At 32.8% G+C, this 15904-nt stretch overlaps 1 protein-coding gene across 3 annotated transcripts; it reads right to left on the bottom strand.

The window, feature by feature from the left end:
- Positions 1 to 2412: 2412 nt before the first annotated feature.
- LOC106074817 (activating signal cointegrator 1-like) lies at positions 2413 to 14464 on the bottom strand. 3 transcript variants are annotated; one of them, XM_056013669.1, is made up of 13 exons: positions 14327 to 14464; positions 12757 to 12895; positions 11028 to 11138; positions 10455 to 10605; positions 8600 to 8718; positions 7275 to 7474; positions 6256 to 6568; positions 5287 to 5465; positions 5079 to 5200; positions 4601 to 4698; positions 4200 to 4296; positions 3845 to 3865; positions 2413 to 3691 (listed from the first exon to the last, which is right to left on the bottom strand). In XM_056013669.1, exons 1-13 carry the CDS (start codon positions 14395 to 14397, stop codon positions 3663 to 3665), a joined length of 1650 nt encoding a protein of 549 aa, XP_055869644.1. In that variant the 5' UTR covers positions 14398 to 14464; the 3' UTR covers positions 2413 to 3662. The 3 variants fall into 3 exon arrangements, with proteins under 3 accessions (XP_055869644.1, XP_055869636.1, XP_055869646.1); XM_056013661.1 differs by having other exon boundaries at positions 2413 to 3865; XM_056013671.1 differs by having other exon boundaries at positions 2413 to 3865; positions 10455 to 10581.
- Positions 14465 to 15904: the final 1440 nt, after the last annotated feature.

Below are 15904 nucleotides of genomic sequence, written 5' to 3'. Positions count from 1 at the left end.
AAGGGTTATATTTAAAAAACAAAACAAACAAAAAAAATGCTTTTTTTTTTATGGCGTCTGTTAACCAGGGTGATATTCCCGTACGCTTTGCTGATCTTGTTAAATCAACATCCAAAGCAAGGCATTTTCTTCAGAGGTTCCCTGTGTTCATTTTTCAATGGTACACTAGGCTAGGCACTGGCGCAGACCTGCCTATCAGGCCAGCCAATCATATCTCTTGGATTGAGAATATTGCAAGCTGATTGGCGAAGAGACAATCCATTTGCGGGGCGGTTTGGGTAAGGAGCACGACCTTCGGGAAAGAACGTCGACCGAAACACAACGTTCGTGTAGTCAAGGTTAGTGGGTGGAGAGGAAGTGGGGAAAGAATTTGAGCGTAGAAAGAGGGAAGGGGGGGGGGGGCATAATGTACTTGCAAGGGAAATAATATAGTATATACAATTTTTCTTAAAAGAAAATTGATAAGGCCCCTTGAATATTATACCATGTATACAAATTTAAGCAGTGTTCGTAATAATTCAGTTTCTGTAGGCCGACCATCGAATCTTTTTATCCAAAAGAAATGTATTCAAAATAAAATTATCTTTTCCCATCCACATTAATCTTTTATATCCCTGTTAGACGTAAACATAGAGTTGAAGCTAGGTACTGAAACAAATGATACATACATTATTAAATCCCTGTTAGACGTAAACATAGAGTTGAAGCTAGGTGCTGAAACAAATGATACATACATTATTAAATCCCTGTTAGACTAGGTGTAGGGGCCTAAATCAAAACATTGATAGCAAAATAAACTCACGATTACTTATTTTCATTGCATTAATCATAATTAATGTTTTATGTGATTATTTTACTTTCTTGGGAGTAGCACAGAATATCATAACATGGTCAAGTCCAGGGATGATCACCATTTCCAGATTGTATTCATGTAATCTCATTATTCTTTGTTTTAAAATTGTACAAATGTTAATTGTCAAAACATCTTCTAATGAATCATACAGAATTTAATACAAGGCTTACAGAGGCAAATATGCAATGAGTATGACCAGTTAGTGTTTCTAAATAATATGGCACATGATGTAATGCAATCAGATGACCCGCTGTTGTAATATGGCATATTTTTTGTATATACCGGTACCGGTAACTAGGCCCACTAATTAAGTAACAGGAGACCAGACCAAGACATTGGATATCTTTGATAACAAAAGAATTGAAAATCTTCAGTGTGATCAAACAAGATGTTATTTAAACTACTTAGGCAAAAATGTTCAATATTTCTAGGACTTACTTAGATCCCCCCCCCCCCCCCCCGGTGCCGTTAGGCGCATTGGGTGGCAAGCTTGTCTCTATAATCTTATGTATTACAGACGTCACTTCAAAAAAGAAGATAATTACATCCTACGCATTTAATATGTCAATCTAGTCATGCATGTTAATAAATGACAAACTCGCTAAGTCGTTGGTTTTCCTGGCTGAGTCAGGCGACCCATTATCTAATAGCACTAGAGAAGGAGTATTTGTATAAATTTGTTCTAGCATATGGAATAAGAAATGTGCCTCTATCTTTGTGTCTTGAGTATTTTATTAGGTTTTGTTTTTCTATTTGTAAATTATGGTTCAGTGTTTGATGTATTATAACTTCTGTCCTGAAGTGTCTCTTAGTTTAGTGATTTTACTGAATGGTGTTACCCTAATCAATATCATGTTCATTTGTTATAAATCTTCTTTCTCTATTTTGTATTTGTTCTAGTTTCTTTACGTTTATGTTGAGTTGAGGGATCCTAAACAGAGGATGCATATTCTAATATTGGCTTAACTAAAGTTAAAATGGCATTTTAGTTTTAATTTCTTGTTGGATTTTTTAAAAATTTCTTTTAAATAAACCCTCAAGTTTTGCTTCATTTTTAAATAATTTCACCAATATGGGGATTCCTAAACTTTTCTTTTATTATTACACCTAGATATTTTGAGTTTTTAGTCTGTGTGACTGGTTTACCATGAATAAAATAAGTAATTTTTAATTGTTTTTTGTCTTTTTGTCACTCTTAATGTCTCTTCACTGGCATTTTTATGGGATCTGTCTAGGACACCATCATATATTTCTCTCTCAATGCATGGACTTGCTAGCTATTGAGCTAAATTAGCCAGAATAAATTAGCACATCTCTAGTGATTATGAACAAGTAGAGCACATTGAGTATGCTTAGGATCCATTTTTCTTTTAAAGAGATGTCTATAGCAATGTAATACAATTATAAATATTTACCTAATAGTAAATATTTTGAGTTTAAATTCAAATTGATATACCTGGTATACGAAACTAATTTGACGAGAAGACAATAAAACAATGCCTTAATTAAATTTTAAAATGATTTGTGATAAAATAAAAAAAAAAAGACAACAATTAAGAAACAAATAATGCATACATTTTATTTGTCACAGGACATTGACAGACATTAACCTAGGCAATGTTATGTTTACATTTGGAACTGAATCAAAATAATAATACAAATCAATGTACAGAATTGTAAGGCTTGGAGAAAGCTATCACAGTTTCACCAATCTAAAACCATTTCCAAAAAAATTTAGATACAGATCAAGTCCAGTTGTCTTCATAGTATCTGCAATATTTTAAGTTTCAATATCACTGCCTGGTATGGCAATCTGAGCATTAAAAATAGGAATAAACTTTATAGAATCCTAAATGCTGCTGGCAAAATCATTGGCAAAAAACAAACCCCATTTGGTCAGTTGTTTGAGACAAACATCTATAAAAAAGCTAACAAGATCCTCGAAATAAAGAATCACCCTTTGGGTCAGGATTTTGTGATTTTACCATCACAAAAGAGATACAAGACACCGATAGCAAAGACAAACAGACACAAACACTCTTTTGTTCCCCTGGCAATCAAATCATTAAATAAGAACAATCTGGTATAAACTTTGTCACATGTAAATTATGAGTGCGTCTGGTGTGAATGTACACTTTGGTTTCTTATAGTTATAATGTTTTTTGTTTGGTGTAATGCACAAATTGTAAGATAAATTTCCTTACGGATAATAAAGATTATTATTATTATTATTATTATTATTATTATTATTATTATTATTTATTTATCATGAGTTTATGCTTTTAATTTGTTTTGATTAGAAATATAGATTGTTTTTAAAAGGCTAGTTACTAAACTTATACTGGGTAGTATTTATGTGCTTCCATTTACAAATGTATTTTGCAAAAAAAGTCTACAAACTTTAAGTTCAAATAAATTTTCAAAAAAAGAATAATTAAAATCCCAGTCTTTACCAAGACTAACACTTAAGACACTCAGTTCAGTTGCACATTACTCTCATCACCAAGTTTATTAAAGAAATGTACGATTCAAAGCAGTTTCAGATCAGATTTCAAGGGTTTATTGAACTAAGATCTTATTTTAGATGGTAAGGTCTGAAATGGGAAAGGAACAGACATACCATTGAACTATCCCTAAGCATCATTCAACTATTATAAATTATGACTACCACCAAATATTTAGCAACATTTGAACAGAGATAATCTATCCCTAACACCACAAACTGATAGATTCCTATTGGATCTAAGACACGAAACCCAATATCTCAAACAAAAGTAAACACCAGCTCCATCTAATGGTCAAGTGAGTGCTATCTTAGTCCTTTCTTGGCAGCTTGATAAAACTAATGGTCAAGTGAGTGCTATCTTAGTCCTTTCTTGGCAGCTTGATGAAACTAATGGTCAAGTGAGTGCTATCTTAGTCCTTTCTTGGCAGCTTGATAAAACTAATGGTCAAGTGAGTGCTATCTTAGTCCTTTCTTGGCAGCTTGATGAACATTCTGGTCCAGTTTATCTGAGAAAATATCCAAAAATGAAGCTTTTGTTTGATTTGTTAAAAAATAAACACACACACACGAAAAAAAGATTCAGAGTTTTTAAAGTGATAAAGTTGTCTAAATGTGGACTTATGAGTGTTTATGAGTGACTTATAAGAGTATTTTGAGACTAAAGATGATCATGATTTACACTAATAACAAGAAGACATCTAATTCAGCACCATGTGATATCTAAGAACACCATTCAGTGATGGCAGGGTCCCTGGAAATGAGTTAACATAGTTACATTAAACTAGTCATAGCAGCCCAAGTGATTTAATAAGTGATTGAATTTAAATTCAAGTGGCTTACAAATTTTGTGTTTTCCTTTAATGGGAAATTTGACAAGCAGTTCTTGAGGATTAGAACAGATGAACACAAATGGAGAATTAGATTCTCCATCAGGATACTGGTGGAAAAGAAAACAAGTGTCATCAATAAGTATTGATTTTTTTTTAAAGTTTTTCTTTTACAGAATTAACAAATGAATGAATGCATGCATACTCACTCACACACACACACACACAGTTTTTTTATAGCAGCTAACTAAAATTACTTCTGTAGCCAAAAATTGTGTAAGTTAATTGAAACATTTCAAATTTAGTTAATTAGATTTTTCTAGCTCCATTACATTTGGTATAAAATAGAGTTAACTAGCATTCTTTGTTAAATTTTGAACTAACTAAAAACAGATTGAGTCAATCTTCACTGACCTGCTCTCTGTAATCTTCCTGAGACAAACAGTCTTCTACATTGACACAGCCCAGTAAAGAAGCTGTTGGATAGCTTGTAGGAAATCTTAGTGAGTGACCTTATCAGAAAAACAAAACAAACATCATAACAATCATTGAATGAAATCATTTCAAATTGTAATAGTAACAAAAATAAGAACATTCATCAATTAAACCATAGACATCAATTGTTTCATGCAAAAAAATGTGCTACTACACAACCCATTATGTGAACAAACCAGGGAGTTGCTGACCACCAGATAAATTTATAGCATTTACAAATAAGACATAAATGACATTAATAATTAATAGTTCCATAAATAGTGCAAAATCTTTCAAAAACTAGAAAACTAATAGCACATTTTAATAAATGTTTTTTAAAAAAAAAGCAGGTGGTGGGGGCAATTCAGTTTTAAAAAAAATAGGTCAGGAAAATAACTAGAAAAACATCAATTCTTACCTTTATAAATATGAGAGTATATACTTTCCATCTCTTTAATTTCATCAGTTGTTGGGGCTTTGGTAGTTGAGGCAATCCAAAGTCTACCCCTGTGAGCTGTATACCATGTCCTCCCTTCATCCCTGTGTAAGTCATTGAACACATCAAAGTCCATCAAGTATTCATAGCATAAACAAAAAAAATTAAAAAAAATTATTCCATAACTTACTTTTTGATTCCTGATACTAAGAGAGATGCCCAAGGTTGGTGCATACTTAGACATAAGCCATGGTCAGACATTTCCTGCAACTCTCTGTCTTGTATACGCTGGGATGACTGAGTGTTGGACATTCTGGTAAACGGTGTCTTAGTAGGGCCCCACTGTACAGCAGAATCATCAAACACTGGCTTTTGTGGATTGATTCAGTTGCAAATTGTTAAATATTTTAAACAAAAGAAAAATACACATAAGAAGTATATGATCCACAAGAAAGATAGTAACACAATAATAAATGAAAAATTATGCATCTCTGTATTGAAGAACCAATAAAAAAATCAAAACAAAACATTAGGGTTTATTAAAAGACATTTGTACAAATCTAACTGGAACATAAAATTAACATGCTATTTAGGCCAATATTAGAATGTATGCATCTTCTGTTTGGTGGGACCCCTTAATTCAAGAAAACATAAAGATACTAAAACAGATGCAAAATAGAGCAGTGAGATTTATAACAAATGAATATTCAGACTTGACTTGAGTTACTATACTAAATTTAGAAATACTTCAGGACAGAAGAATATAAAGTAAAGTAGCAATAATACATAAAAAATGTATGTATTCTGAAGCTCATTGAATTATCTTTGCAAAATGTATACTTTGCGCAAGAAAATACTGATTGAAAAACTATTTGGAAGTTATTAAAACTATTCAGTTAAATAATTGAAAAGCGTTCAATGTCACAATCCAAATAAGTATTTCTTTATATATTTTTTTTTATTTTCTAGTACATGCGAATAGCAATTAAGGATGTAATTTAATCAATAATGTGTACTTTTTTTGGAAAAAACAAACAAACTGATTAATGCCTTTATCTAAGATTTAATTATCTTTCACCTAGTATCCCAATAACTGTTTGACTGAATACTAAGCATCAATAATAAATTGTGGATAAACTATGTTGCATAAGTTACTTACAGCTATAGCAACTCCAGAGTCAAAGTCTTCTACTTTAGATTTTTTCCCATTAGCAGCAGTGCCATAGTGCACTTCCTGAATGACACTATCATGTATATCATACATCCTCTGAGCTGCATCATCTTCTGCATCAATAATTTTACGCCCTGCAAAGTCCAATGTTATCTTTCTATCGCGCTTTGAGCCATGACGAGCTTCGCGCAGCATTTCCTCCCGATTTCGTAGTTTGTTTCTCTCTTCTTCATTCAGCCATTTGTTACTATCAGTATTATAGTAATCACACTCGTCATCAATCACTTGAGTTCTCCTGACACTTTATAAGCAAACAAAGAAAATAGAGTGAACATAAAAAAGCATATAGCTAGTAACTAGTAGACATGGAACAAAATGGTTCCAGGCATATTACAGTAAAATGTGGAACTAATTGGCTCATGGCATACAACTGTGAACATTATTCTTTCTATTTATGCAAGAATTATGGAACACAGAAAGATAGATGCCTCTGCATTTAAAAATTGATACCACTTGCACTATGAAATTTAAACTGTTTTAATTTTCAAAAGCCTCAACACAAAATTCAGATAATTAATTAAGCCAATGTCAGTATTTGAAAACACTCAATCATTTAAATAATGACAATCATGAAACAGGAAATTTATATTAAATAAAGTCTACCATCTTATTATGACTTGTAACATTGAACTTTCTGTCTCATAAAGTTCAGCTTTAATCTAATAAAGTGCATTTTAATAATGGTGCTGTACTAGGGGTTAAATGTTTATGATCATACCAAAATCCACACTATTTATTGTTAAATGTTGATAGTACATTAGAGTTTTGCATTGGTGGCTAATCAAAATCTTTCTCTATACAATTCATAAACAACTTCAATTTAAAAAAAAGCAACAAAATGCTTTATTGCTATGTCACATTAGGCTATGATAAATAAGAGAATTAAATACTCATTTATAAGAAAAACTATGAAAATTATTACAATTAGGAAATATTTGAAAAATTACCTATATTTATCATATTCCAATAATTTATTTCTATGCTGAAGGGCTTGTTCAAATCCTTTTTGGTTTTTGTCTAAGAGTGAATCATTTGTATTATTCTGTTTTGATGTAGACTGACTGCCGCCTTTCAAAAGTCGCTGTCTGAGTTTTTCTCCTTTTTTTGAACCTTTATCTATTAGCTCTTGATCTTCAGGAGTGCATACCTTACAAATATAGAAATCAAATATTGGCTTTAAAGACAACAAAGATAATTAGTCAATAGTAATTTTTGCAGACTATAAGAAATTTGAATATTACTCAACTCTAAAAAAGACTAAAAAAAGAGGTGAATATGTCAACAATTTAACAACCCATTAAGTTAATGTGTATCAATAGGTGACCTGACAAAATAGGGCGAGATTTCCCTACAAAATAGTGCAAGACACTATATGATGTGTATAAAAGTACCTGATTTTATTCAATATCAATAGATCTAAAATTATGCCATATTTATATTTTAAAATGCATAACTTGCTAAAAAAAAATATGTTTATGAAATGTGGTGACCCGGTTCATGGGTTAGGTATAAGTATAAGATGATGTGTGTGTGTTACACGTGTGTTATGGTATAATCAGAACATCTGGATTATCTGTAGCATCTGTCTTTGATCAAACCATGGTGTTTCTTGCCGCAACAGCAGGATTAATTAAGATGGCAATCACATTTCTTATACCTCCAAATGTTTGTTTCATCTCACCTGTCCGTCTTAGTCGAACATCATCACAATGAAATCAAAGTTAAGGAGTTTCAATTTGGATTGCAAGCCTAACTCTCTTGTTATGGTACATTCTTTTCCATGACAAAAATTAGCAATTGTTTTTTCCTAAACAGTGTGTAAATCTGACAAGTATGTAAGTATCTTTGCATGTTTTTGAAGTGCACTATTGGAATTTAAATAAATGATATATTTGACATTATTCACATTTTAGTTTATTATAATTCTAACATAATGTTTGCATATTTTAACATAGCCAAAGTATTTCTTGCAAAATGACTGAAAAATATTTTTTCTGCGCTATTTTATCAGGGAACCATATCTATAATAAGTAGTCCATGCTGAACCAATAAGAAAGTCCATGCTGAACCAATAAGAAAGTCCATGCTGAACCAATAAGAACTGAGAACAATTGAGATGGATCATCAACTGAAGATTGTCTAAGCAGTTATAGAGGAAGCTCAGTTATTTTGAAAAGTAAAAGATATTTTTTGAATAAGCTTAAAACTGCCAAACACGCAGGAGTAGTCTTGGACACTATGTGTAAAAAACTTTAAGAAAATGAAACCTTACCAAAGAGCCACAAAAGACACATGGACCAGCTCCTTCTTGTTCACAGACTATCCTGCCACATTGTATACAGTTGTTAATAAGTTTATGTTTGGCAGCCTGGCATTCACATATGTGACGACCTACAAATAAAGTAAGGAGTAGACAGGTCTAGCACACTACTGCATAAAAATTATGTAAAATGGAATTTTTGCAACATTAAACAATAATGAAACTACAAAGTCTTTAGAATTTAATAATCAACAAAACATTTTTTTAAAAATAATATATATATATATATATATATATATATATATATATATATATATATATACATACACACATATATATTTAAACAAAGAGTAAACTGAATCTGCAAATCAACTAACTCAGGGGTGGGCAAATTACGACCAGTGGGCCACAAGCAGCCGCCAGTCTTTTAAGCGGCCCATGGACACCTAAGGAAACCAGGAGTGCCAAAAATGCAAATATATTTAAAAATAAATAATTCTAAAATATTTATATAAATTTTAGAAAGTTCTGATTCTTATCACTTATGAGGAAGAGGCTTAAGAAGCATTGTACCTACATGTCATTCTAAAATGTTCAAATTAAACGAAGATTATTCTTATTGGCAATTTTTCAAAACAGTCAAAGACACAAAATGAGGCCAGTATTTATTTAATGTTATGAAGAACTGAGTGAAAATTCTGGGTTGGCTTGTAACTGAGAAAAATAGAACAATATCCCAACCATAAACTCTTAACGAGAAACTTTGCACAAAGCTGCATTGAATATCCGACACATTGTGAGATATAAACATTAGTGATCAAGCCTATCAGAGCTAAGGGACTTATCCACGGGTAGTTCCTAGAAGTACTTAAAGATTTGGAAACAAAAAATTCCGATGTTCGGGACCACAGTAGCATGCGCTGTCCTAGCATGGGCAAGATGGTATTGAGAAGAATATGGTATCTCAAGGAAGAAACTATGTTCTTTGAAAGACTTGGCTGTGATTAATATTTCTAATAAAGAGTGGACTTTACTTTTTACATCGGGATATTGAAGTATTTTGTTTCCACATCAAATGCATGTGCATTTTAAATCATTTCAAATACATCTTTCCCATTTCTCCAAGCAATGAATGAAAACAGGTTTTGTAATTTTCCTTTACTGAAAGGTGAAACTATTTCTAGTGAAATGGTTAAAATGTACAAGACTTATTTGGATTTGAAAAACACATTTTAAGACATCCAAGAGCTTGTATTGTAACCCAATACCCTCAGCTCACCATTTGGTGCAGAAGTTGATTCAGTTCCAGAGGACATACCTCCAAGCAAATCATGACCTAAACTTTCACATTATTTGGGTTCACATACATCTGTGAAAATGTTTTTTCTTGTTTGAAAATAAACAAGTGCAATCACAGGTCGATGCTGACTTACTGTAATTTGAAAGCTGTCACAAGGATAACAACTAGTATGGTAGTTTCACAGTTTCGGAACATTATGCACGAGTGTTAATAGTTCAATTCTTCAAATTAAGTAGAACTGTACATTTGGGGCGAAATGTAGAGATGTAAAAGTGCTATATTTAAATTAAAACAAATTTTTGTAAATTAGTTTTAGAAATGGCTTTTGTTTTAATTCCTCAATTGAGAGAGTAAAAAAAATGATATGTAAATGTATAAAACATTATAAATGTGAATTAAAAGAAACACAGCTAGCGTATTTTTCTGTTTTGTAATTACATATTTCATATTCATTTATGCAGCCCCCCATTCCCCAAATTTTTTTAATGCAGCCCTTGATGGAAAAAGGTTGCCCACCCCTGAACTAACTTGATTTAAATGAGCTATTATTTTACCAACTAAAATTACCTGGAAGATGAATGACTGATTTGGCTTGTCCCTCTTTACTGTACAAAGAAACAAATTTAGTTTTCTTCTTGGCCCCGATGCCAATCTCCATACTACCAGATCCGATCTGACTAGATAATGAACCATTCTGTAAAGCCACAGAAGTATTGCACTGAAATAATAATTTTTAAGTGTATAAAGTATATGGTTTAAATACCTGCTGTTATATGGTTTATATACAGGCATAAACAAAAAATAAACAACTTTTAAAAGTTGTGAATTATGACACAACCAATGTTTTCTTACATACAATAAAGTATTAAATGAATACCAGCACTAAGATAAGTGATGCAAAATGTTTCAAAACACTCAAATCAATAAGGAACTAGGATATTAAGTGGTCTAGAAGCAGGGAGGAACATGCTCCTAGCCAGTCCATCACACTAACCTCAACAATCAATTTTAGAATGATAGTTACAAATAATCCATTTTAACATGAAACAATCTAAAAAAAAAAACAAACAAAAAAAAAAAACACAGAGAAAAAAACATAAGAAAAGCTTACTTAGTTTTTAGTTAACAAGTCAAACTTACATTTTCTTTTTGATTTACATTAAAAAGTGCACTATTTACTGGAGTTGCAGGTGTTGATTTGTTTTTCTCCTTAGATTTCTGCTGAACATCAAATCTCTGCTTTTGGTAAACCTTTGTAGAGTGATTGAAAAAAAAAAAAGATAAAATTTTACTTTTTCCTATAAGAAACACTAATTAACAAAAACAATTCCACTTATCTTATTCATGGCAAACCAATAACACAGACTAAAAACGCAAAATACCTAGGTGTAATAATAAATGAAAAACTGTCATGGAATCCACATATTGATGAAACTACAAAAAAATCAAACAAAGCATTAGGATTTATTAAAAGAAATTTCTATAAATCAAATAAGAACATAAAACTAAAATGTTATTTAACCTTGGTTAGGCCAATAATAGAATATGCATCCTCCGTTTGGGACCCCTCAACTCAAGGAAACATTAAGAAACTGGAACAGACACAAAATAGAGCAGTGAGATTCACAACAAACGAATATTCACATTTGACTAGAGTAACACCTTTAGTAAAATCACTAAATTTAGAAAGCCTTCAGGACAGAAGGCTCAAAAGTAAAGTAGCAATCATACATAAAACACTGAACCATAATCTTCAAATACAAAAACAAAATTTTAATAAAATACTCTGAAAGACACAAAGATAAAGGCACATTCCTCGTCCCATATGCTAGGACTAATTTGTACAAATATTCCTTCTTCCCTAGTGCTATTAGAGCATGGAATGGGTTGCCTGAGCTAGCCAGGAAAACAAATGACTTGGCAGAATTTAAGTCATTGGGTTAATATGCATGACTAAATGCATGACGCGTATGCCGTAATCATCTTCTTTTTTGAAGTAACGTCTGTATTATATAAGATAAGAAGATAACAAAGTAACAATGACTTTTATATTCCTGCAAGCTATGTCAGTATTGTGACTGTCAGAAATATTGCATAATTATAGAAAATTATGTTGTCTTAGTCACTATTCTCAAGAAATATAAGCTCTGTTTGCTTCACTGAAAAATTCTAAATTTAAATCAAATCTTAATTAAAAAACTAGATCTAGCTGACACCTGCACTTCACTACTCTGTAGCACAGGTAATATACTGTTCATTTTTCTTGTTTCATTTTCCAATAAAATGGCCTGTAGACCTCTACCCCTTGTATTACCACTACTTTGCTCCTCCCATGGAACAATCTGACAGAGACAGCCCTTATCACAATTTAAACATCACACTTACACTTCTTTTGACCATAAGTTGTAGCCCTAATGAAAAGAAAAAACACACTTTTACTTAGCCACCACTTTTACACACAAAATATTTTCTTAAGCTTGTTGGGTATCTAAGAATGAAACAGCTTTTCATTATCCTGTAGATGAAGAAGAAATCCTTTTCCAACATGCACAGACTGATACAAAATGAAACTTCTTTGGTTAGTTCACAATTTCAACTTCAGCTGTTATATTTAGTGATCCATTAAACAGGCTCAAATTTCTTTGCACTGTTACCTTTAATTCATAAAGATTTAATAAACATAACAATATGTAGATTGAAAAGTTGACCATTAGAGGCATCATTGGACTAGAAAAATGCTTATTCCAAGGACACAGTAAGAAAGAAATGTGTAAAATATCATATTTATAATAATAATCATAGTCTTAGAAGCAGATTGAGTGAAGTGAGTCAGTGAACAAAAGGCTTCTAAAGGGTTTCATAAAATCACCTGAAAAGTAGGATTATTGCTTTCTTTTCCATAATGAGCTTGCCAGTCTTGTAAAAACTTATTTTTCTTAGAATCTGTCTCAATCAATTCTGTTATATAATTTCTCTGATCTGTGATATCTTCAATGGACATAATATACCTGAAATTAAAAGATAATTACAGGTTATTAGAAATTTTTTTTTATAAAAAAATATTATTGATTACATCTTTGTCATATTGATTACATCTTTGTCATATTGATTACATCTTTGTCTATCTATTAAACCATAAGTACAATGGTCATTTTCTGAGCTTTAGGACACTACATAGATAAATAAATAAATGCAGCTAAAAACTCAAATTATGAACAATAGCCAACAGAGCCTTAAAAGGGGCATCAGCACTGGAGGTAAAAAGCTGACAAGTGTCAGTAGTTTTAAATACCTCGGAGCTATTGTCTCAGATAAGGGAACCAAACCCGCACTACTGGTCGAAATAGCATAGTCCACAGCAGCTCTGGTAAAGCGCAAAACAATATGGAAAGACAAAGGCACAGCCCTTGACATCAAAGTCAGACTGATGCGCTCCCTGGTCATGGCCACATTCTTATAAGCTTACGAGTCTTGGACTCTGACTGCAGAGCTAGAAAGGAGGATCCTAGCAATGGAATTGAGATGCTACAGAAGGATTCTAGGTATCACATTTAAAGACCTCATGAATCACAAACGAAGAGACTAGAGACAAGAGTTACTAGAGTGATTTGATCCACAATGACCTTCAAGCTATTGTAAAAAAAATGGAAATAAAACTCTATGGCCATATTACAAGATTTTCGGGGCTTGCAAAGACTTTCCTTCAGGAAATTGTATCAGGAATAGAAGAGGCTGACAGAGAATGCCATGGGAAGACAACATAAAAAGAATGAACAGGCCTGCCATTGAAAGAGTTCTATCCAAGGCAAAAGACAGAGAGGAATGGAGAAAGGTGGTTGACAAATCTTGTGTGGTGCTCCAAGGGTCCAATAGACTAATTTATATGTCCGGCAATGACAACAACAATGCCAATGGAAACAACATCTAAACCCAAACCTGCTGCAAGATAGCAAAGATTATGAAAAGAAAAACTTAAATTTTAAACATAATGATATCATAATGTGAATGTGAGCAGTGTGCATTATAGTATTTATAATTTATACACATACAATTATCTATGTCTATATATATTATATATAATATATTTAATATCAGCATATCACAGCAGAGTGAGTACTGTCAGTACTGAGTAGATAAAGTGATCAAGTAAAAAAAAAGTAAAGTTCCCCTTTCAGACCTTGTGGTCTTTAGGGCTTCTTGTCAGGACTTTAGGCCCCACAGTTTGAGAAATGCTGCCTTACATTCATTGTGCTTTATTGTAAAATTTCAGTATCTTGTGTAATCAAATCATTTTTTATAACTTAAAAGTCTAAAGCTCTAAAAAAAAGGGTCAGTATTAGACTCTGTAAATCTTAACTCTAATCTACTCAGCTAGGTACTGTGCTTTATATTAGTTATTCTAGTATAGATTCTAAATCTAGATAAAACATTTGGTTTACCGGCTTATTTCTTCATCTAATCCTATTTTTTCTAGTTCATGACACAACCATTTTTCTGTATCTGCTGCCATATTTTACTTTTAGTCATCTAGACTAGATCTACAAGTGTGTGTATATATATATGTACGTGCGTGTATGTGTTTACTTTGATTCATGTGAAATTTTACTATCCACCCAGATTTTTTACATTTAAAAACACAGAAAAAAAAAATACACACAGACGGACAATCTCTTTTCTAACCCTAATGGGTATTACTAAGTATTAGGCCTACACGTATAATCACAGTAGTTCCAATTTATTATTAGGCCTAATTTAAAATCTAGTCGAATGTAATTACGATCTAGATATAAATCATTAAAGACTTCTGTAGATTTTCGAAAAGTAGAACCTAAAAAATAAGCCCTAGATTGATTGTTGGCCTTGCAGGCGTTGGTTGATCGATTCGAGTGTTAAAATCCAGTAAAGCGCTTTCGAACAAGGGTGTACCTGGATCGAATCTCGCCGAAGACTTGGATTTTTACTTCGGGATCTTTAGGGCAACTCTGAGTCCACTTAGCTTTGATGGGTTTACTTGACATTAGTTGGGGAAAAGTAATGGTGGTTGGTCGTTGTGCTGGCCACACGAAACCCTCGTTAACTTGAGGACCTTGAGCCAAGTCTGGTTTCCAACGACTAAACCTATGAGGGATTCTTCCGTATTCCTATACTTGCCACTAACCGTGACTCCAGATCAGTGTGCGACCCCAGTGAGCAATAGCATGGTAGGAGAAGCTGGTATTAGCGAGCCTTATTTTCCCTCCTTTCCACGTGTCACCAATAGAGAAGTCCATTCCCGCATTTGTCCTCTAAATGAAATCGTGACCCAATATCGTATGAGATTCGCGGGACATATCTTAGGCAAGACAAAACACGTTTACCAAGCTCAGTGATAAAATGAAAGCAGAAAAGAAAATGAAAACAAGGCGTCAACGTAGGCCTATGACATGGCGTCGCATCTTTTTAGAAGTCAGATACCTAATATTGCCTATGCTAGAGTTATAGGCCTATTAGTACAAGTATTATAGATCTAAGATACGATGATACGGCTGAGAATAGTCATATATCTAGATTTATAACAATTTTAGATAAAGATTTGATAGTTTCTAGTCTATTTCCCTGTCCCAAATGTCTTAATTCAAACGTACTTAGGCCTACAATTCTACACAGAAGAACTAAAATCCGTCATTGTCCGTGTGCACTGGGAGAATGTGGAAGTCGGCTATGACCGATCTCTGTGAGTCTATGGAGACTGCTTGTTGCCCTATGCACTGAACGGCGCAAGAGGACGAAAGTCTAAGTAAAACAAATATTCACGTGCAAATAGGCCCATGAGGGTGCCACGCTAGGCTGAAAAATAGTATGCCTACCCCGCCCCGCCCCCGAATCAATGGCGTCCACTAAGGGGTGCGTGCCAGTTCCACACTGGGTTTCACCCTCCATGGGGTGACACAATAATATGGGAAAATGCACTTTTGTAAGAACAGACAATTATTTGCTGTCATAAAATTGTGAGTTTACAATGTTTATTTACCCAACCA

This window comes from Biomphalaria glabrata, chromosome 1, assembly GCF_947242115.1.
Source record: "Biomphalaria glabrata chromosome 1, xgBioGlab47.1, whole genome shotgun sequence".
In the NCBI taxonomy this organism is placed as follows: domain Eukaryota; kingdom Metazoa; phylum Mollusca; class Gastropoda; family Planorbidae; genus Biomphalaria; species Biomphalaria glabrata.
Note: the sequence above shows the minus strand (reverse complement) of the source record. Positions and strands in the feature narration are given on the sequence as shown.